The sequence below is a fragment of the Parasteatoda tepidariorum genome, chromosome 5 (assembly GCF_982258835.1).
Source record: "Parasteatoda tepidariorum strain Cologne lab strain chromosome 5, Ptep-v5.0, whole genome shotgun sequence".
Taxonomy (NCBI): domain Eukaryota; kingdom Metazoa; phylum Arthropoda; class Arachnida; order Araneae; family Theridiidae; genus Parasteatoda; species Parasteatoda tepidariorum.
In genome coordinates, this window is record NC_141759.1 from 3,274,832 (window position 1) to 3,297,784 (window position 22,953).

Genomic DNA, 22,953 nt, shown 5'->3' on the forward strand with positions numbered 1-22,953 from the left:
CAGCATTTTTAGTAAAACTTATGGTAATTTGGAACTGAAAATCTCAATACAAAGTTATAAGATTTTGTGTATTTCTTAATCAACAGATAAATTTTCTGCACTACCTGTAAAAACTTTAAGACACTTTTGAATTTCCAACGCACCCCTACTTTCCACATTATTTACTTAACTTTTGTTAGAGCATGCTCTTAACACATATCTTTTAACCTAGTCATCTAAGGTAATGAATTGTTTTGCGCAATTGCAGCAAAAGAATAAGAATGTTTTTAATTTTACATTGAATTTTTAATTTTTGTACTACTATAAACTGCTGGGAAAGGCTTTATATTTGTATGGGTACTTCAGAAATTAATTTTTTGGTATTATATAATAATACGTACTTTTTTTTTTTTAAATTCTCTTAAACCTCTGAATGACTTCTTATTTTTACATCTGTTTTTGCAAATTTGGGGATCAGCTATTATACTGTACTCTCATTTTTAGTAAAAATCAAGTGCAAAAAATTAACAGATTGAAGAACTTACTTACAAAGAATTGAATGTATGGTCTATTATCAAAGCTTGTAAAAAGATTCTATGTGTGCTTGCAAATTTTCTGCAAATCATGTTTTCACTAAATAAGTGTGTTTGCACTATCCTAAAAGCAATATAAAAAATTAAAAAAACATATTTGTGTGAAAACTATTTTTAATATATTCATTTCACGAGGCATAAATAATTCTTTATTTAGCATCAAAACATCTTTCAGATTGTTACGGTACACTACCATGTTGAATATATTTATTGAAAAGTGTTTCTGTATTAATATTTTTTTAATAAGGTCCTGCTAAAATCTCCTGATAAAAATTTGAAACTTTGGAATAACCTATAATTCCTGGAAATGATTCATAATTTTTAATTTGGAGTTTATTGAGTTTAAATGTTGAATAAAATAAAATCAACTCTGCATTTATTGCCCATGAAATGTAAAATTAACATTTGAAACATAGGGTTGAAGTTCAGCATCCACTAAAATGAAAAGCTTGTGATTTTTAAAACTTTAATATAAACTGACGAAAAAACAAATTTATATACTGGTTAACTTATTATATATTATATTCAATGAGTTAAGTCTGAAAAGTTAGATTTTATTATTTTTGAAAAATTACTTCACACTCAAATGAGTCAATAATTTAAATAGTTATAATTAATATATAACTAACCTGTAATTTAATTTTTTTTTCTCTTTATATTTTAAATTTAATAAATAGTAGAACAGGTCCTCATATGCAGTGAAAAGAAGAAATTAATCATCCAGTTATTACAATAATTTATTATTACTAATTAATTTTTGTAATAACTTGATTACTAATTATTTACTAAAAAGTTGTTTTCTTCAAAACATGATTTTTGGTTGATTTCATTTTACACTGCTTTCATTATTCACTAATTTTAATTTATACATTGTGCATTTAGATTGCTTCAATATATACATTGCTAAAAATGTTATTTTTATTTTATAGATTATAAAAAAATTTTAGTATTAAGATACGACAGTTCTTTTTTTTTCCAAGAGAATTTTGACAAACTTTTTTATAGGAATATTGCTGTAAATTTCAATAAAATTTGTAAAAAATAAAAAAAATTAAGACAAAAATTTTTAGTTTCAAAATCTAACATAGTAACAGTAGTCTTTGCTTAACGTGATTGTCGTTATCAAAAACCATTCTATTAATTTGTATGTCAAAGATCAGTTTCCGTGGTCATTTAATGTTTATATTTATTTTTGAGAAAGTCATCTTTAAGAGGAGAGGAATATGGTGATTGGCTATTAAAGCCATGTTATAATTTTCTTCATGTCTTCAGGAGAGTCTTATGTCTTCCTGTCTTATCTGAACCGAGGACAAGTGTGTCAACATTTTAAGTTTTGCTCACTTCCCTAAGAGTTAAACAACAAGAATAGCAGAAAACGAACTGATTTAAATGAAAGCAAAAGATTGACATTTTAAATGGTTACGATAGATTACCAAAAATGAGGAATGCAATAAAAAGTTGGAGTACAATGCAGTTCTGATGACTTCAAAAATCATGATTAGAAACCATTTTTGAATGATCATCTTAGGAAAAATCGCAGACAATCAACAAAGGGTGTTTTTTACAACTATGTATAATTTATACATTTTATAAGCAATATTATCATCAATGGTATGACAGTCCGGGGTGGGCCTTGGCTTTCTCAAGAACTTTTTTCTAGGCCATCTATCCATCTTAAATTCGGTACGCCCAATTTTCGTGTGCCAACTGGTCTGGCATTGAAAAAAGTTTTTGTGGTACGAACTTCGTCCATTCTGATAGCGTAGCCTGCCCATTTTATTATTTGTCGTTTAATAAAGTTAATAATGTCAAGTTCATTATATCAGTGATAAAGCTCTAGATTTGATCATAAGCAATATACTGTACATAAACATGGGGTGAGGGTTTTTTTTCCCAACTCTACACGTGTGGTTTGAATTGTTAAGTTTCTCTAATTTCGTTATTAGTTTCTCGTTATCAGTTAGTCAATGTTACCAAAATTATTGTTCCAAATGGACTACATTAAGCGGAGACTACTGAACTTGAATTCATAATTTCGAATATATGTTACACTTTTAAACTAACTTTGCAAGTCCAGGATTTATAGGTGAACTTATAGAAATCTTGATCCATGAAACCAAATCTTTGAAATGTCTGAGAGCATAATAAATTTTATAGTGTATAATTTTTACAATGCTCAAAATTCTTGATTCGATAAGAAAATTTTTTTTGTGTTACAGGCCAGTGATAAGAGAATACTGATCATCGTAATTCATTTTGTTTTTTCATAGCACATTCATTTTATTTGGTTTTTCATTTATCTTAAGTTTGTGCAATATTTTAGTTATTTTGTTGTTTACATTATAGATTCCTATTTTAAAAACTTTTTTTTTGTTTACTTTTAGAGTTTTACAATAATGTAGTATTGAATCTCATTAAAAATGTTTTTAGTATATTTTTGTTTAGCATTTATATTATTATTTGAATTTTTTGCCTTGCAAACCTTGTTTGCTTTTTCTCATTGCTTTCCTTTTTCTTATTTTTAATTAAAACTTAATTTTATCAAACCAATTTTTGTTGTGATATGCTGTTGTAGAAACATATTTATTTCTTCTCAAGTTTGTTTCTAATTTTTATGTAGCTTTTAATTTGAATTTTTGTAATCTATTGTTCTATTTTAATTTATGTTATTTTTTTCATTTTTGACAATTTCTTCCTTTATTTATTTATTTATTATTATTGCCAAAGCTTAAGATTTTATACCTATTTATTTTACAAATTGCTGTTGATATAGTTTATTTATTGTTGTTGATAAATTTTATTATTGCTTCAGATTTTAATTTCTTCATTCAATTATGTCAGTATTTTATTTTAAAACACAAAACTTGGTTTGCATTTTTTCTATACCCATAACTTTATTTATATTTATAAATGTACTTATATTGTGAAATTACTTTACAATAAAGAAATTTATATGCCTTGATAATTGATAATCAGTCTTCACCATGTAACCCATTTATTTTATTCTTTTAATTGAAAAGCTGATATTCTTTGTGTAAAATATAATTGGAAAAAAAATCCAATTTTTCTTTTACCTCCTGCTTTTCTTTAAAAAAATGTTTTTTTTCTGTTAAAATGAAATATTTTGCTCTTCTATTCAGTTTTTCAATTGTAAAGCTTTATGAACATGGTTTTTTTTTCACATTAAAAAGAAAATGTTGAACATAAGTTATCATTTGCACTGTAGGAAAGCAGGAAATGATAACTTTTACTTCGCTTTCACATAAAATTTCAAATGAAAAACCTAGACTAAGTCTTGCATTTGGATGAGTCAACTCTATAAATTTAATTTCTTTTTTTAAATATGAAATGAAATATCTATTATGTTTTTAAAAAATATGATCTAATAGTTGTATTTTTGTGATGTATATGTTCTTTAAATTTCAGTAGCTTATAAAATTTTAAATTGTCAGTGTTACACTATTGCAAAGATAAGTTTACAACCAGCATTATTTTTCCAAATATAATCGATGCTTAATTATTATTAGCTTGCACATTTATTCTTCTTTCTTAAATTTTTTTGTAACTGTGATATTGCTTTCTTCTGCTCTTTCTGTAAAAAATAGTGTTTTCTTTTTATTTTGTAATCATTTTTTACAGGGTAGTCATAAATTGAATAAAACCCCTCAGAGTTACAGATGTAAGATCCTATGTACGACAAAATCGTTACCATAGGCACTCGATCAAAGCTTTTTATTATTCTTCATTGCAATTATTTGATGACTTTTCTAATCAACTGATTAGACTAGCTAGTTGTAACCAACTAGCTTCAAAGTAAACACTTTTGCACTACATTTCTCAAATCCTTCATTATTTTATATCAACTTCTAATTTTAATCTTGTTCCATGATCTTTGTTATTCCAATAAAATACACAAAGCAATAAAAAATAATTATTTGATAGGTATTGTACACCTCTCTTAGATACAATTTAATTTTAATAAATTTAATACGTTCTTTAAAAAGAAAAATTGTTTAGGAAGCAATTAAAAATTATTTTACTTTCTTCTCGTTGCTTGATAAACATAATTGTATATTCATCTTATCATAAAAATTTGAAATTGTTATCTTTGAAAACTGCAGTTGTAATCAATAAAACTTGTGTGTTAATATAGTTGTATGCTAGCCATAAAAGACCACAAATATAAATTATTTTAACTCCACATTATCTCAATAAATACCTATTGTTCCTGTGGTAAAATTTTCACAATTGTATGTTTCGATTAACTTTTTTCAAACTATAATTTGTAATTACCAAAATTATCTCCTTTAACTCTGGCCTAAAATTATAAGTGGGCTATAAGAACAATTTAGAAAGTATATTTTCACTTTTTTTTTCTTAAAAAGGTGAGGAAAATATTTGCTTAGTTTTTAAACAAATTTTTTTTTCCCCTTGAGTTATTCCTAAGACAGCAAGATTTCTGGCTTTTTTAATTTGTATTTCGAATGTTTGCCTTTTTAAAATAAGTATTTTTCATAATAGTTTACCAGATTTGCTTTCACATTTCACTAAACATGAAATACAAGTTGAGATTTTGTTGCAAAAGTGGGAAAAAGATAGTAAATTCTGTTAAATTATGATGGAAAAAAAGGTGATAGTTTATGACTGCCACATAAAAAAAAAAAATTTTTAAAAACTGAATTTCTAAGTTTTTGTTTATTATTACTACACTGCTGTGTAAATGAAAAAATGTAAATTCTTTACTAGATTCTGAGATAAGTGGCTTGACAACTATTTTCTTTCGAATGCTATTGCTATGAATGCTAAAATATAATTTCAAAACACTGATAAAATAACATTTAGTTTTGGGGGAAATATTTTTAAAATAAGTAGCTTAGCTCAAATCTCAATTTTTTTGTCCCTTACAACATTATTTGCATGTCATTATAAACAAGCAAAAATGCTACTTTAAAACCCATTAAAACTGCTGTTGCACTGTTTTTTTGTAGATTTTGTTCACTGAGCTGATCATTTTACAATGTTTAACACATAAATTATTCAAACTTGTATCTGTAACCTTAATTAATTAATGAGTACACTCTTTGTGTGCGAGGTGGTAGAGAATGTCAGTTCTTAATGCATATTTTTATAATCCGTGTAAAAACTTCGTCCAAAAAATTATGCACATAAGTAATATTTCTTGTCTGCATTGTCAGCTGTATTGGTTAGTAATTTGGAAATGAAAGAATTCTATGTAGAGGCATGTACTTAAGTTAACCTCATTTATTTAAAGTAGCAGATTAATTTTTGAGAGAAAGAAAATAAAAAACATTTCCAAACTTTGACTATTCATGTCAATTAAGGGCAAAGGATGGATTCACTCTTAGATGCAGTCATTACAGAACACCTTTTTTATATTCAAACTTGTAAACAATATTAATTTATGACTACCCTGTGTCTAGTCCTTTTTAATAACTAGTACTGTTTTTATCTATATATTACTAAACCTTTGTTAAATATGTTTTTTTTTTTAACCTTTTTAGGTTATTCAAAAAGGTACTAGTCATTTTTAGAAAGAATATTCTTGTTATACTTTGTGGGAAAAAATAAAATTTAAATATGTGGAAGAATGGTTTTTTGGTCAATTAATTTCTAAAATCATTCACTGAAAAGATATCTTTTTAAGTACAAAAAAATAAAAGAATTACCCCTGATAACTTTTGATCTGATTTTCATAGAACAAATTTTAATAGTTCACATGTACCTTAAATATGCTAATTAATTTGTGCGGACAATATTTTAAGTTACGAAAGACACAGAAAATGGAATTTATTTGAATAAACAGAATTTTTAACCCCAAAAATATGTTCCCAATAGTTTGGTCAGAAGAGTGGTCAAAAGTTTGGACCCTTCAACATTAGTTTTATTTTTTGCACATTTTACTATCTCGAAAAGTTTTTAAATTGAACATTTTTTGCTCGCAATTATAAAATATGTTTATTCAAGAATAATTCCATGCAAAAAAAAACAATGTTTAATAATTATTTATTATTATGTTTACTAATAGTCAGAATGGTTTTTAATTGTGAGGTATATCATTTTTTACATCATTTTAAAGAATGTGATTTTATATGATAAAATTTGAACAAAATCGGTTGATTAGTTCCTGAAAAATCGAATTTTAAAATAGTGAGTAACAAAAAATATCGTTTGCACAAACTAAGGTTACCCCATCAAGCTATTAAGATAGAGTCTAGTCTAGGTACACGAAAATCCGCATTTTTTTTTTTTTTTTTTGCCACAAAACATTATTTTATTAATAAACATGCTAATAATAAATTGGATAAACGAGTAGGCTAATGAAAGCTTTGCAGTAAGACAATGCTTTATTTTTTTACTATTTCTACTTTTGCCTCTGGATTTATTTTAATTAAGTAGCCTTTCCATATGATAGGCTTTCTGCAAACTCTACTCAGTAGCTATCATGTTGCCAAAAGCTAGGTTACAGACTGACGCTGTTTTTTCAACTCGAAGAAGGGATGGACCAATAAGAAGTGGGATTAAGGAGCAGCGTTCTTCCTGAGTGTTATATATACACCGAAGAGCCATTACATTATGACCACCCTCCATCTATAACAATGGGCTCACCGAGTTTTCATGGTTTCTCGCCCAGGAGCAATGTTTTCATGGGGCACATTAGGACCCATAATCCTCATAGAACAATCCCTGAAAAAATTGAACATAGTTCACCCATTCATGGCATAATTTTTTCCTGCGCGGGATGGTGTTTACGAATAGGATAATGCACCATGTCATAAGGGTCGAATCGTCATGGATTGGTTCGAGAACATTCCAGTGACTTTCAAATCGTGTCTTGGCCCCCAAATTCACCTGCCCTTAATCCAATAGAGCATTTCCGGTCCTACTTGGAAAACCAAATTCGCACTGCCACGCTACCCCCTCGCAATGTGAGGGAATTGCAGGACCAGTTGGTGAGCGCTTGGTACCAGATACCTCGGACTACCTATCAGCACCTTGTGGAATCAATGCCAGGGCGGGTGCTAGCGGTTTTGAGGGCTAAAGGTGGTCCTACATGTTATTAGCAGGGTGGTCATAATGTAATGGCTCTTCGGTCTATATATAACCGTTGTTGAACAGCCGACCCAATTTGGGATGTACGATTACTAATATTCATAACTCCATAGTCTTGTCATTTTGAACCCAATCCAGAGGACAAAAGAACTCCTGGATCAAGTATTGAGAGAAATTTACCTTAGTGGAGGACTTTTTGATGCTACTAACCCACATTTGCGTTACATGGAGAGAAGACCACGAGAATCTCCCACAGTTAGTCTGACTGCAAGGATCTAACCTATGCTTCGTCTACCACTGAGGATATTTCCTGTCAGCAATGTAGTCGATGCAAGCCATCGCTGGGATTCAAACCTAGTCACCTCATTGGAAGGTGTACGTCTGGGCCACCGTGTTTTTAGAAGAACGGCCATTTGACCCCTATAAATACGCCCTTTTTGTAAAACTAAGCCACAATCCTTTTAAAACACTGCCTTTTTATTTTATTTTTTTAGGAAGAGATTTTCTTATCCACCTGTTTTATTGAAAAAGCCACTTCTGATGTATTTAGTTATTTACAATTATTTAACTTTCAATTTCATTCCTTCAATATAATAAAAATAAGACAATATAAGAAAAATCTTAATGAAAAATAAGATTTTTCTTATATTGTCAAGTTAAAATTCGCAAGGTATTCGATCCTCGAGATATTTGAATCTTTTATTTGAGAGGACAGAGGATCAAAATTGCGATGGCATGTCTTCGGGTCATCCTCGGGGATGTTTCCCAGACCGTCGCCAATTGTGCAGCTCTAGCTCAACGTAAATAAAATACCTACCTTATTTGAGAAGAGGGGTAGATTAATGAATTTTTTATTGTTTTTAAACTTTACCGTTATTATTTTTTTTTAATAAATACTTTTTTAAAAATGCACCTTTAAATGTTTATTATCTCGTAGTTTTCAGTTAAAAGTATTAAAAAAAAGCTTTCAAGTTGTGTATTAGTTAATCCCTTTTTTTTTTCGAATGAAATTTATACACAGAGATAGTCTTTTAGCTTGCCTTTAATTATTTTTTTAAAGCTTAAAATTTTTTAGTTGTTTTGATAATGAGTAAAAATTAATTCGTGAAATATACAAATAAAATAGTACACGAGGATAATTTAAAAATTGAGGATCAAATTCAATTATTACATAATATTACACATTCTGATACATTTTAACAGTGTTAAGTGAATGTCCTTTTCTGCGAGGAAGCACTTTTTTTATAAATACGATATTGCGACATTGGATTTTGAACTCGCATGAATATGAATCGCGATATAAGATTTTAAAATCACATGAATACGATTCCATCAATGTTAGATTGTGATTCAAAAATACAAATCACGATATTGGATTTTAAAATCACGTGAATATGAATTGCGATATTGGATTTAGGAAATTGCAAATACAATTCGCATTATTGGATTTTTGAGTCGCATCAATACGAATCGCGATGCATGAATTTTAGATCCAGTGAATAGGAATAGCGATATTGGATTTTAAACTCGCGTTTAATATGAATCACGACGCATGATTTTTAAATCACATGAATACGATCCCATTGTATTCATGTGATTTATGTTCTTATGTTTAACCATCATAAATCAGTCCGAATTTCTACATTAGGGTGTTGGTTACCATCAAAAAATATAATGATTCATGATGGAATTATTGATGGTTACCATCAAGATTATGTTGGTCCATCAATTGAAAACAATCAAAAATTTTGACTTGTGTTGCTACTAGTATCTAGACCTAGAGGAATGATACGAAAAACTGGAATACAATCACTCCTGATTATTGGTTATTCGTTCCAGATGCTTTCCTGTATGTGAAGGGGTTCGATAGAGTGTAGTTGAAATCTTGAGGAAGAGTCTGTGTTGGTCAAAAGAAAACATGTGAAGGTAGCTTTAAAAAAGAATGGGAGTTATTTTGCCTCCCTGCTATTCTTTTTAATCAGGAGAATTATGCGTTTCAAAGAAGGGATGTTTAATAACTATTTTTTCACGTCTCACTTCGTTCTTAAAAGAATCACGATATTGGATTTTAAGAAAGCGAAAATACAAAACGCGATTTTAAAATCGTGTGAATATATTGGATATTAGGTAAGCGAAAATACAAATCGTGAAATGGATTTTTAAATCGCATAAATACGAATCGCGATGTGTGCTTTTTAGGTAGCGTGAAAACGAAATGCGTAACTTAAATAACGTGTGAACACGAAAATCAATATTTTAAAAACGCGTGAATACGAATATTGGCATTCGATTTTAAGCTCGCGTGAATACAAATCACAATCCTGATTTTAAATACAAATCACTTAATTGGATATTTAAATAACATTTACATTTGATAATAAATTCAAGAAAAATCTGTCATAGCAGCTAAATTTCCCAGGAAATTATGACATGATAACTTGAACAAAGAAGCAAGCTTAAAGTCAAGCAATGACATCAAAACATCACAGGCTTTTATACAAAAAATGTGGTTGTGTCAAAAGCTAATTTACAATATCATGGACATTTTGTATAACATTAAAGTGAAAACATAGTAACAAGTTTAGTTTTAACCCTTTTGCATAATGTTATGAAAGCAATAAGTTATAGTGGAGGTATGTTACTCTTTCAGAGAAAAAGTCATAAACTAGAACTTTATTTTTGTATCGGGGTGAATTAGGAAAAGCATAATACAAAGGAAGATCCAACTGATTAGTCAAACCATTTCCAACAAACACAATGCATTTCTTTCTTTTGCGATTGCTTCCATGATTACAAAATTAGAGTATGCAGTAACTCATGTGACACATTGACTCTATTTTTTCTTCATGAAAGGCAGAGAAAATGCGAGAGGAAGGGGGGGGGGTTATCTGCTATTTCTTTTTCTATCATTTCAACAGATTTTGTCAGTTTTTTTTCATGGAATGTCTTATCTTACTTTGAAAAATAATCATAATTGTAAAAAGAAAAAAATTGAAACAAATTTTTAAAAAGTGGAAGATTTTTGTTCCTGATCGAAAGATTACAAAACAAGTCCGTAATTCAGAAGTCTTTCACCGAAATCAGGGTTTTTGACCCTCCCACGAACCCAGCTCAAATGGGTTTTTTTATAATCAAAATCTTTCCTTATATCAATTGTTATTTTTTATTTGACTTATAAATATTAATACATAACACACAACTATACATAACCCTACTTTCAAAACTTAGTATATATATATAGATATATATATAACTTTGAATTAATATAACAATTTTTCTTGCCTCGAAGTTAGGAAAAATCACTTTTTTTAAACAATAATTTGAGCTTCCTTAATGTTATTTGTTTTGAATTGAACAGATGTAGAGTACGGGGTGAAATAACTTTCTTTTAAATCCTTAACAAATAAGTTTTTAAAAATTTATAAAATAAGCATATATAAGTATTACAATAAAATATTAAAAATATAATCTTTTAATTCTTTTTGAAAGAATATTTTTGTTTTATAAAATATAGAAATGTATGGATTAAAATATTTTGTTAGTATAGTTATATTTTAATGCTACAAAATAATCATTTAAATACAAAAAATCATTAAATTTCAAAAATACTGAATAATAGGAAACTAATATTTTCTTATTTTGCATCATAAATTTTATTTAATATAAGTTCACATGATTGATTAATTATTTTATTGACCGCAGCAAAACTAATTCGAAATACATAGTTAAAAGAGCAATTCAAAAACTATCAAGAAAACTGTGAAATAAACAGTAGTTAGTTTTGCTTGTAAAAAACTCTTATTAAATGAAACTATAACTTAAATACTTAAAAAAAATTTAACAAAACAAAAAACAGCATATTTCTTTGACCCCAATATTATGCTTTCATTTCTAATCAAAGAAGGAATTAATTTAACAGCCTTTTATTATACCAGCATGAAAAGATGGTATTAAAATAAAAGCTAATTTTTTTTATTTTAATTTATTATTTAATTATTCTCCAAAGTTTTCTTTTCTATTAAAATTATTCCTTTTAAATTAAAATTTAAACCTAAAAAGTGTTAAACTAGGCAATATTTAAAAAAAATCCAATAAAACCTAAAAAAGCACAATAAAACCCACTGGGTTGAAGTTTTTTGCGAAAAACCCGGGCAAACCCTGACTGAAATTGGTAGAGTTAGCAGGTATATGTATAAGTCAATTAAATTTATTATGAATTTGAATTCGTTTAATTTATGAGTGGGACCAAAAATATAGTTTCATAATTTTAATTTAATATATTTAAATTTCTAACATTTTTAACTCACATGCTAGTTTATTTAAGAATTGTTTAAAATCAACAACAACAAAAAATTCTCTTTAAAAGTAGAAATTATTATCATAAATTTTAAACAATATACCTACAAACTTTTTTTCTAAAAACATCTTGACAAAGTTGTATTAAAAAGAAAGATACCGAAATTTCTACCCCATTCCACGAAAAAAAAAAAAAAACTGTGTTGTTCGGAATATTAGACTATGAGAATTTTTTACATCTCTGATGTAAACTTGAAGGTAGACATTTAAAACTACAATCTTTAAAAAACTTTTTTTTTTCACATAAAGAACTAGAATAAGGTTTATGACTACAATCAACATAACTATGAACTATTGCTATTATTGTGTAAAACTTATAAGAATTAGGTTATTCAACAGTATAAATAACTGAGAGCAATCTTTTTCTGAGGTTTATAAATGTGTGAACATGATTTTGATCAATAAGACTTCTCTCCATTAAAAAAAAAATCTTGCTATTTAAGTTTTTTAACTAATTCTAGTTTCAGTATTAATATTTAAATTATAATCCTGTTTATTAATATCACAAAATGAAGTTTTGTCCCCAATACGAGTAGAGCAGTGAGTTATTAGAGCATCCAAATAATCACTTGTCTTCTGAGGTTTATCGCACATATGAATAAGACTGCGATCATCTAGAGTCCTTTTCTTTGTAAAATTCTTATTACATACACAACAAGAATAAGGTTTCTCTCCAGTATGAGTTCGATTATGAACAATCAAATGACTTTTTTGTTTGAACTTCTGATTACAAATGCTACAAGAATAAGGTTTATCGCCCGTATGAACACGTAAATGGGCAGTTAGAGAACCTTTCCTTGAAAAATTCTTATTACATAAAATACAAGAATAAGGTTTTTTACCAGAATGTGTTGAGTTGTGCAAATTTAAAGCACCTTTTCTTGTAAAACCTTTATTGCATATAATACAAGAATAAGGTTTTTCACCTGTATGAGTAATTTTGTGATTCATTAGGTGATTCTTCTGTGAAAAACTCGTTTGACATAATGTACAGAAATAAGGTTTAGTATCAAAATGAACAGATCTGTGATCAATCAAACTACATTTCTTCGAAAAACTATTATTACTCAAACTACAAGAATAAGGTTTATCAGCGGTATGAAGACGATTGTGTCTTATAAAATGACCCTTCTGAGAAAAACTTTTTTCGCATAAACTACAAGAATAAGGTTTTTCACCTGTATGAAGAACAAGATAATTCGTTAAATTAATTTTTACAGAAAAACTTTTATTACATATGCTGCATGAAAAAAGTTTTTCGCCAGTATGAACACGAGTGTGAACAATAAGTTGGTTTTGTGTTGCAAAACACTTTTTACAAACATTGCAAAGATAAGGTTTTTCACCACCAGAAAACATTTTTAACTCATCTAATTTGCTGTTTGTCATAAAACTCATTTTACATATATATTACAATCAGATGATAAGTTACTAATCTGAATAATCCTTTAAACCTTTATACCATGGGAGGAAGGTTTTTAAAGAAGAGATGATTAGTAAGTATAGTAAGATATTATCAGAAACCTTTCCTTACGTTTGGTAAGGAACATTTTCATGGATTAAAAAGTTTTGTTTACATTTTTGGTTGTTTGTTTCTACCCACCTTTTTCCCCGAATGTCCGCTGAATTAATGTCGCACTAGAATATAACTAATGAGCAGAATATTTGCGAAAACAACTGAGCTTTAAATCAGTTATGCCAGCAAATCTATTGCTTTCTGTGGATCTTATTATTTGAGGTTGCTTAAATTTTTAATAAATTTACAGATTCAAATGCTTCCAGTCTTGATAACAACCTACAAAATGTGACACATCTCTATCACTCACGAACCAACCAATACCAACCAAAATTTGACTTTTGACCTCTAGCAGCATGACTCATTCTTAGAATAACAGGTCAAAGCGTGAGTAGTAACGTTAATTAATGCCCAACCTCTTGTGGGATGTCGGAAATTGAAACTAACTGAAATGTTTGTTTATTGTCTTCCTTGTTTTGGAATTGCTTTTCACTGTCATAATTATCCTTTTATGTGTCTTAATTCTGTCTCAGTAAATGAGATTGTTATTCAAAGGAATTAGATGAGATGATTCTTCATATGGCTTACGTTAATGTTTTAGAGTGGTCCCCAGAGCATGTAGCCGAATGGTTAAGGGGTAAATTTGTTTACATCTTCTCTCTACACTGTTGTTATCCGATATTTTTATTTTCTTCACATTCTGTTCATTATTTCATAGAAGGTTGCGTCTTTTTTAATTATTTTTCTGTTTCTATTTTACTAATTTCTCTTTAAATTATTGCCGATTAATAGTAGGTTGCGTAGAGAACTTTTCTATTCTTTAAATAAAAAAGTACGTAAATTTTCGTATTAATACTCTGTTAAATATTTGCATACTAGATATTTGTTTTTCAAGCATCGATATTATTTTATTTATATTTCCTTACATTGTTTAATATTTTTGTATATTTACTACGGTAACATTTTATTGATTGCTTTATAATTTTACAATGCTCTATTTGGCAAAAAGCTGATCAGAAAGTTATTGCTTGCTGAAAAGGAATAAAATTCATTAATACTGTAAACATTAGTTATAAATATGGATATTCGGGGATATTTCCGTATCGTGGTCTGGCAGGCCAACAAAATCGCCAAAGGGAAAGTATACAGTTTTGAGGTTAAGTAAAAAAAAATTATTGCAGAAAATATCTTTGGTAAAGTAAAGGGTTTTATTAATTTTGTTCAAATGAAATTTGCAAAACTTCTTGCTTTACAAAGGAAACTTTTAAGTTTAATTTGCAGTCTACTCAACTTTATTTTTTAATATCGTATAGAACTTAATTGTTAAATTTCTTGTGAGTTTGAATAACATATTTGTACATTATCAGTACAATCTAAAAGGGGGTGCAACCCTCTAACAAATTAATCCCCCCCCCCAAAAAAAAGAAGAAAATTTTTTAAAAATTTTGTTATTACATTTTGTTTTGTTATTACATATACTTTCAGCTGTTAATTTTTTTTAAGATTCATTTCTTCATTATTTTTTTTAAAAGAGAAGTTCAAATTTCTTGTACTTGCAAATTTTGCCACGAGAAACTTTATTGATGGTGCTGGCATAGCTACTGACTTTGAAACACAAATAACTACAAACAGTAGTTTCGTATATTAACGTGCTTGTGGCTGGCCAAGAAGGTAGCGTTCAAAAATTGATTCGAGACAAATATCCTAAAGCTGTGTTTTTTCATTGTGCCAATCATTTATTGAATCTCGTGATCAACGACTTAAACCATGTTGAGGGAGTGCAGAATACTATAGGGACAATGAAGGAAATTATTAGCTTTTCAGGGAAAGTACCTTGTGACAAAAAGAAGTTCCTAACATCCCTTTGCTCTGTGAAACACGCTGGTCAGAAAAGTACAAGAGTACCAGACGATTTTCCTAAAAGTTTGTTACAATTATAAAAGCTTTTGAGGGCCTTACAGAAAAGGCGGCAAACAAAGACACCAAAGTGAAAGCTAATATACTTTTATCAGCTGCTACAACGCCAACATACATTGTATCACTTTTTGTTATTGCTACTTATTCTGCCGAACTTGAACCTGTGTGCAATCAGTTGCAAAAAGTAAACACAGATCTAAAAGAAGTAACTGATTATGTAGTCAAATTGATAGAAGTGCAGCAAATTAATCAAAACAATGCTGCTGAAGAGTTTACTGCAATTTTCGCGAAAGCAGAACACATTTGCGAAGAATTAGGCATTGAAATGTGGCCTCTAGACAAGTTCATAGATCGAATGTGCCTTCTGAACACACGGGAAAAAATTTCAGGAATATCAATCTTTATTCCTTATTTAGACTCCATTGTATCTTCTTTGACAGACCGTTTTTCTTCTACTCAAAGAAAAGCATTTTCAGCAATGGACAAACTGGACAAAGCGTCATATCCTGAAGTTTTAGAAGATATATAGGACTATGTATAAAGATCTGCTCTCATCGAATGTCATCACTGAAGCTACAACGTGGTACGAAATCTGGAGGAATAGAGAAAATTTTTACGAATCCCCTGTATACATTGATTTAGTTATTGAGGCCACACCGTTTTATCCAGCTGTAGAGGAAGCAAACAAGATGATTATAATTCTTGTTTGATTAAACAATTCTTTAATTGTTTATGTATCAGTAATTACTTAATTATTTGATTTTGAACAAAAATATTTTTAATAAAAAAAATTTATAACAAAATTTTTTTTCTCTTATCTCATTAATTGTTTTTAAAAAAAAGCCAGGGGGTGCAATAAATTTCAATATAGTGCCAAGGGGGTGCAAGTGCGCCTCCTTGCACCCCCCTCCCTGCCGACGCCCTTGTACATTATACAGAATAAAGATTTCACTGTAATTCCAGATGGAGTTTTATTTTTGTGTAATTTTTTTAAAATATATTTTGATGTAAAACGAGCAAAATATGAAAAAAATCATTATAGTGTAGAGCAGTAAATTAATATTTCTAATGCCACAAGTGTTTAGATGTTGGAAATTTGAAATCAGAGAACATTTATTTTGAATGAAAACTATTGGAAATAAATTAGTTTTGTTACTAATAATCATAAATAATTATGCTGAATTTATAGCAAAACCACGAATATTAAACTTTAAAAATCGGTTGGAATTTTGTCTTAAGATGGTGAAAAGTATCTAACTAAAAGCATATTAATAAAATATGTGATTCTTTGAAATATATGTGAGATAGATTGTGTTTTATTTCAGTCTTTCATCCCTTCAGTGGGTCAATATAAATGAGTACCAAGCATGCTTGGGAACTAAACGCAAGGGTTCCGTGTTCTGCTGACCACCTAACCGGAACATCTGCTCCTGCACCCCAGAGCCCAAGGTCAAAAAAACTGATTTGGGCACAATAAAACTTGGCCCTCTTTGGGCTGTCGCGCCACTGAGTTTAGTTTGTTTCATTAATATAAATTCATATTTATAATAAATTGTGCTACCTGATTAAAAACGTCATTCACTTTAAAAGTATATAAATAGCAAATAACATTTGACATGTTTAGATTGCTTAAAAAATAGGCGTCCACTTTCAAGACTTGCCAGACATGAATGAGAAGAAACATAAGTGATTTGAAATAAAAACATAAAATTGTCAATGAAAAATGGAAAATTTGGTGAGAAACGAAGCAGTGGTGAAAAGGAACAGATAAGGGTAAAATGCATTTCCACACACTATGGAGAGTTGGTGAGAAGCTAATGACATTAATAATGGAGTCATCTTTCATATAAATGAAATTTGATTCCAGGGCATCTAGATGAGCTGATGCGACTGGAGTGAAACTGATTTTAGCATTGTCCAAATAGAATTTATGCCCATTATTCTATCAATATGTAGCATTTCATGATTTCTCATATTTTTGATAACAGACAATCTTGCTCCTTAAGTCTAAATCTTAAACCGTGTCCAGTTTGCTCGATATAGCTAAGGTTGCACTGATGAGGAATCCTGCTACATCGGACCTAATAGAAGTGCTTTAAAATTTAGATTTAAGGTCTGGCAAGTCTTGAAAATAGATGTATATCAGTGGTCTGTTTCGCTTATTTTTATTATTAATGCTTTGTAAATTGAATTTAAACCCTTGCCATAAAACTTGCAGGTTCTTTTTCAAATTTTCATAATGTGAAATGATTTTCACACTAAACTTTTCTTGGCATAAGACAAATTTATTTAAATACCTACTATGCTACATCACACACATAAAATTAAGTATATAAAAATAATTACAAATCACATCGTCAAAAAACGCTTCGCTCCTTCCCTCCACATTCTAATCCTTTTTACATTACACTCCAAATATAAGAGAGAATCTTTATTAATTAATTCTTAAGTTTTGTTCATATCTCGTAGCGCCATCTAGTGGTGGCAAATCTTACACGTCCCTGGGGGGAAAGATGTATCTAAAGGAACCACAAAGTTTTTGTGAAGTCTTCACTCGCACCCTTCTTTCTGTCTCTCCTCCTCGGACATCCTTTCCTCTCTTCCAGATCACGTGGAAGCTGATAATGTCAGTGATAGGATTGCATGTAGCAGGAGAGGAGAATAGTTAAGCTTTTCTTCGAATAAAAATTATTTTTGTCTCATAAGAGTTAGTCTGGCAGCACAGTTTTATTTATTATGTATTCATCACGCATTTTATTTATTTCCTTCATTTCGCAAATTTATCTCACTATTATCTTTTTTTATTTATATTTTGTAGCTCAACTCCTTCAAAATCAAAAATGAAATTTATAAATTGCAAACACAGTATTCTCAGAAATTATTTCTACTTCTATAAGCATCATATGTTTGCAATCGTATTAACATTAAATAAATAATAATTTTTGTTTTCTTTTAGTAAATAAATAATTTTTTAATTTATATTTATTCATACAATTATTTAAAAGAGTATTGTTTAATTGAAAATTATTTTATGTCAATTTTTTTGAATGAAATGTTATAAATTTAAGAGACATTTAAATTAACTTAATTTGCAACACATTATAAGTGATCCATAAGTTGTATTTTTTAAAATATGTCAATTGAAATTATTAAAAATGTAAGTGATTTTGTTTTCAATATTCGTCCTAAAAGAATGTTAGGCATTTGAGCAGTATAAGCTAAATACTGAATATTTATGTGTTGCATCTCTAGTTTTGTAGTAGTAATTGGCATTTATTTTTGAAAATAGAATTTTTTTATTATTATTATTTTACAGTGTTAAGTATAATTTTAATTTTTAAATTTAAAAACTCCTTGAAAGTGTTTTTTGCAATTATTGCAGTGACAGGATTCTATTTGTACAAATTCTTTGAATTAGGACCCTGGTTGAAACAAAGTGACTTGACATTAATTTTAGATTCACAAATTATGAGTAGTTTTTTCACAATTTTACAAAAACCGGACCTTTCCCAAAATGTCTGGATCAGGGTTGGCAGGTTTTTGACATGTGACAGTTTTTGACAGTTTAAACCATGGTTTAAACCGTCACGTCAAAAACCTCACTGTCAAAAATGTCGAAAATGTCAAAAACCTATATTTATATGTGAAATTTAATTAATACATAAAATTTATATATTTTTTAAAGAAGGATAGTGTTTCTAAATATGTTCTAGAAAAAATAAATTTAAAATTTTGAAGAAACACTTATATTTTGAATAGTAACCAAAATCTTGTACTTTTGAACGCTCACATCTTTTGTAATATTATGTATTCATTTTCATGTGTTATTGAAAATCTGCAGTGATATTATTAAGAAATTTATTTATAACCAAATTTAGTGTATAGTATAGATTATACTAAAAATTAGACATTTTTAAAGATAAACATTAGCAGTTTTGCACATTAGACATCTTCTTTTAAAGAGAAATCTTTTTAATATTCTTTTAAATCTTCTTAATAATCTTTTTAACATACATAAGACAATACAAATTTAAGTGCTTTCTGTTAAATACACAGAGTAGTTAGTGTCGATTTACAGTATATTCAGCCTATTTATTTACTATGCTGAAAATTTAGTTTATCCAAATACTTGTGAATTTCATTTTGCTGAATACGATATAGTTTTATTGAATATCTAAATATTCAGCTGTTGAATAATTACTTCTTGCTTTCAAGATATGCATTATTTGTATTCTTAATACAAGTGGAGAAAAAAAAATTAAGAGATAAAAATTGTTTTAAAATGATAAGTGTAATAATTATAAATAAATATAATAAACAATAAGAATTATACTTATCATTATTCATAAATATAACTACTTTTAAATTCAAATTAACATACTGGATAATAAAGATATTCGGTATAACATTAAAAAAAAAATTTTATACACTTGTATCTTATATCAAGTTTGTATTTATACAACATAACTTGTAAGTTCCTAATAAATATTAGTTATATGTTCCTTATATGTCAAAAATGCATAGTAATAAACTTTTAATTTTCTTAAGTATCAAAAAGAAAAAAAAAATTTTTTTAAATATAAATATTTAAACAATTTTTGTGCAAAATTTTTCTGCACATGCATTTGAATATAAATTTCTGAGATTTTAAATCTGTTATTTTACCTTAATTTTAATTAAAAAATATTTTAAAACCTGCTGATTACCTATAGTATAATTAAATTTCAATATAATGCATGGCAACTGTTGGTAGTTTTGAAGTTTATATATTTTCTTGGCAAACTTCAGTTTTTGACATTTTTGACGGGATTTTGACGGTTTAAACCAGTATTATACCCCTGTCATGTCAAAAACCACTTTTTGACGTCAAAAACCCAACCCTGGTCTGGATAGACCCCTGTCTATTTTCGAAGCGCTTGAAACATGACGACTGTTATTTGCTCTTTATATACTTTTGAAGCGAATGAAGTTTTTATTGAGGTACTGTCTTCCGCTTCAGTTTGTTAGGATTGTTTATTTGACAAGTTCTATTATTATATTGTTTTTTTTTCCGCAACATTTGCTTCATTTTAACCCAATCGTGGTACCGACAGGATGAAAATATTTTAGTTGTCATATTTTTATTGACTATTAATTTGTTTCTTTTTATAGGATTAGAATATTCTTTACTGCCATACGTTCAATTCTTCTTGAACAATGGAATCGATGGACAGCATTTGCTAAATTTAACTGCAAATGACTTGGAAGATCTTCACGTTTTTAAAATTGGCCATCAAACACTCATATTAGAAGCTGTTGAACTTCTTAGACAATTGGTGAGACTTAAAAGAAAAAACTCTTTTTTTTTTCTCATGTTAGTTTTTAATTGCATCCATGAAATTAACTTTCGCATACTTGAAGTAACTAAAATCTTGTCTTAATTTGTGTATAATGTTATCACTTGAGTATTTTATTGTGTCATTTTATATGTTATTTAGTTATTCTTCTTTCAAGCACTTAAAATACACAAAAAATGGTAGTACACCATATAAATGCTTATAAACCTGAAAATTTAACTTTTCAGTTTCTAGTCGGTAGACTTTTTTTCTTGAAACCTAATGAGTGAGTGACTGATATCGATAGGTCCTTTAATTTAAAAGCCACTTTATACAAATTCTTTATTTTCTTTTGCTTGGATTAAATTATATTGTTTTACGTATCGTGTATATGTTATGTATTGTATTATATGTATCACGTTTTTAAATTCCAATATTGTGATACTTATTTCGTATTTATATGTAATTTTAAAAATATGCATTGTGATTCGTATTCACTCGATCTAGAAATTATGCCGCAGAAATTATTTACGCGGTTTAAAAATTCAGTATCGCAATTTGTATTTTCACGTTTTTAAAATTCAATATCATGTTTCATATTCACACAAATTTAAATACCAATATCGCGATTCATATTCACACGATTTTGAAATCCAATATTGTGATTCTTGTAAGAAGTAAGTTTTTTCTTGAATTTAGTTACTATAAATGTGTCATATTCTTCATATGTAGGTAATTTAATTATAAATGTTAGTTTAAAAAATTATGGTTAATTTGAAACATGTGTAATACACGAATTAATATCTTGATATAAATTTTTTTGCACTTGAAATTTTCAGGGTTTTTCAATTTGAGTTACAATTACCCCGGTTAAGTGCTTAATTTTTTACTTAATTTATTGTTTGACTCATTAATTTAATTCTTAGTTCATAAATATGGTACAAATAGTTTTTAAAAAAAATTCTTTCCATATTTTAAAATGTCAAAATGTGTTTGACAATTTAACCTTTTTCTTTTCAGCATTATAATTTGAGTTCAGAGACTCTGCAATCGTTGGCTGTGAAGCTGAGCTGCAAGGCCCGTAGTTTGCACAATGATCTGAAACTGAATGGACCCCGAGACCAAAATAACCAACAGGAAAGGGTTTCAATGAATGTTTTGTCATCCGTTTCCGAAGTTTTAACTTCTGTTAAATCTCTTGTATCCTGGTTGGATCGGTATCTAACAATTTTATTTATCTTTGAATTATTTCCCATAAACATTATTTCTTTTTCTTCAGAAAAAAAATTTTTTAAATAATTTTTTCACGTTAAGAATAATATTAATAAACGACTGTTTGGGATTCATCCAAAAGGAAATCCTTCATCATCCTGCATGTTCTAACCAATTTTTTTATATTTCAGAAAGTTTTCTAAATTTGGAAATATTACAAAAAAAAAATTAAATAATGCTGCTTCGTAACGAAGTGAGATTAATATTTAATTTTTTAAGCTCTTTCATAGTACTCACTTTAAAACTTCTTTGAAAGAAATAGAGATTTTTATTTACTATTTTTCTTCAAAACTTTCCTGATTAAATTAATTTGATACTATTGGATTTTTTTTTCTTTCTTAAATTTCATAATCTTCATATTATTTAAAAAATATTTCATATTTATTTAAAATGAATTTCAGGTCTTTTATTTTCATAAGATTAATATCTTTTATTTTTAAGATAATAAACTTGTGCATATTATCAATAATTTTCTAGTTCCTTCAATGCCAATTATAAAAATTAAAATGTTGTATCCTATTTTAATTTGTAATATTTTCACTTCCTTTTTAATGAGTGTAAAAATTCCCTAAAAATGAGATATTGTTTGATGCATTTCACTATTAATTAAAAAAAAAATTTTTTACTTATTTATTTGTTTACAACCTTGATATAATTTTTTTTTTTTATGATTGCAATGGAATAAAATCAACATGTTCAATTGTTAATGTGATCCTACACTTTATTTTTAAAGCCTTCCTTTTCAACAAGATCCTGTCTGTATCAAGTTGAAAAAGACAGTTTTAAGACTGAGTATTGAACTTGCATCCACCACACAAAGGGATCAATTTGCAGAAAAACCACACACGCTCATCAAGAAAAATGTAAGCTTCCTTTTTTTTTGTTTTTTAAAAAAAAAAAAACTCATACTGGAATGCTTGTTCATTCTTTTTGT

General features: G+C 28.1%; 1 protein-coding gene and 1 long non-coding RNA gene across 2 annotated transcripts in view; one reads left to right on the top strand and one right to left on the bottom strand.

Annotated features, from left to right (window-relative positions):
- The window catches only part of LOC147808489 (uncharacterized), a 29,864-nt gene extending 16,308 nt beyond the window's left edge, over positions 1 to 13,556 (bottom strand). The window contains exons 1-2 of the long non-coding RNA XR_015433581.1: positions 13,462 to 13,556; positions 529 to 636 (exon numbers count right to left, since the gene is read on the bottom strand). This is a non-coding gene — a long non-coding RNA (uncharacterized LOC147808489). The remainder of the gene's footprint in view (positions 1 to 528; positions 637 to 13,461) is intronic.
- Positions 13,557 to 13,884: 328 nt separating this feature from the next.
- The window catches only part of LOC107455582 (uncharacterized), a 53,805-nt gene continuing 44,736 nt past the window's right edge, over positions 13,885 to 22,953 (top strand). Inside the window, exons 1-4 of the mRNA XM_043042609.3 lie at positions 13,885 to 14,152; positions 20,584 to 20,747; positions 21,768 to 21,964; positions 22,753 to 22,882. Coding sequence (XP_042898543.2) covers positions 14,083 to 14,152; positions 20,584 to 20,747; positions 21,768 to 21,964; positions 22,753 to 22,882 — 561 coding nt within the window. The 5' untranslated portion in view covers positions 13,885 to 14,082. The remainder of the gene's footprint in view (positions 14,153 to 20,583; positions 20,748 to 21,767; positions 21,965 to 22,752; positions 22,883 to 22,953) is intronic.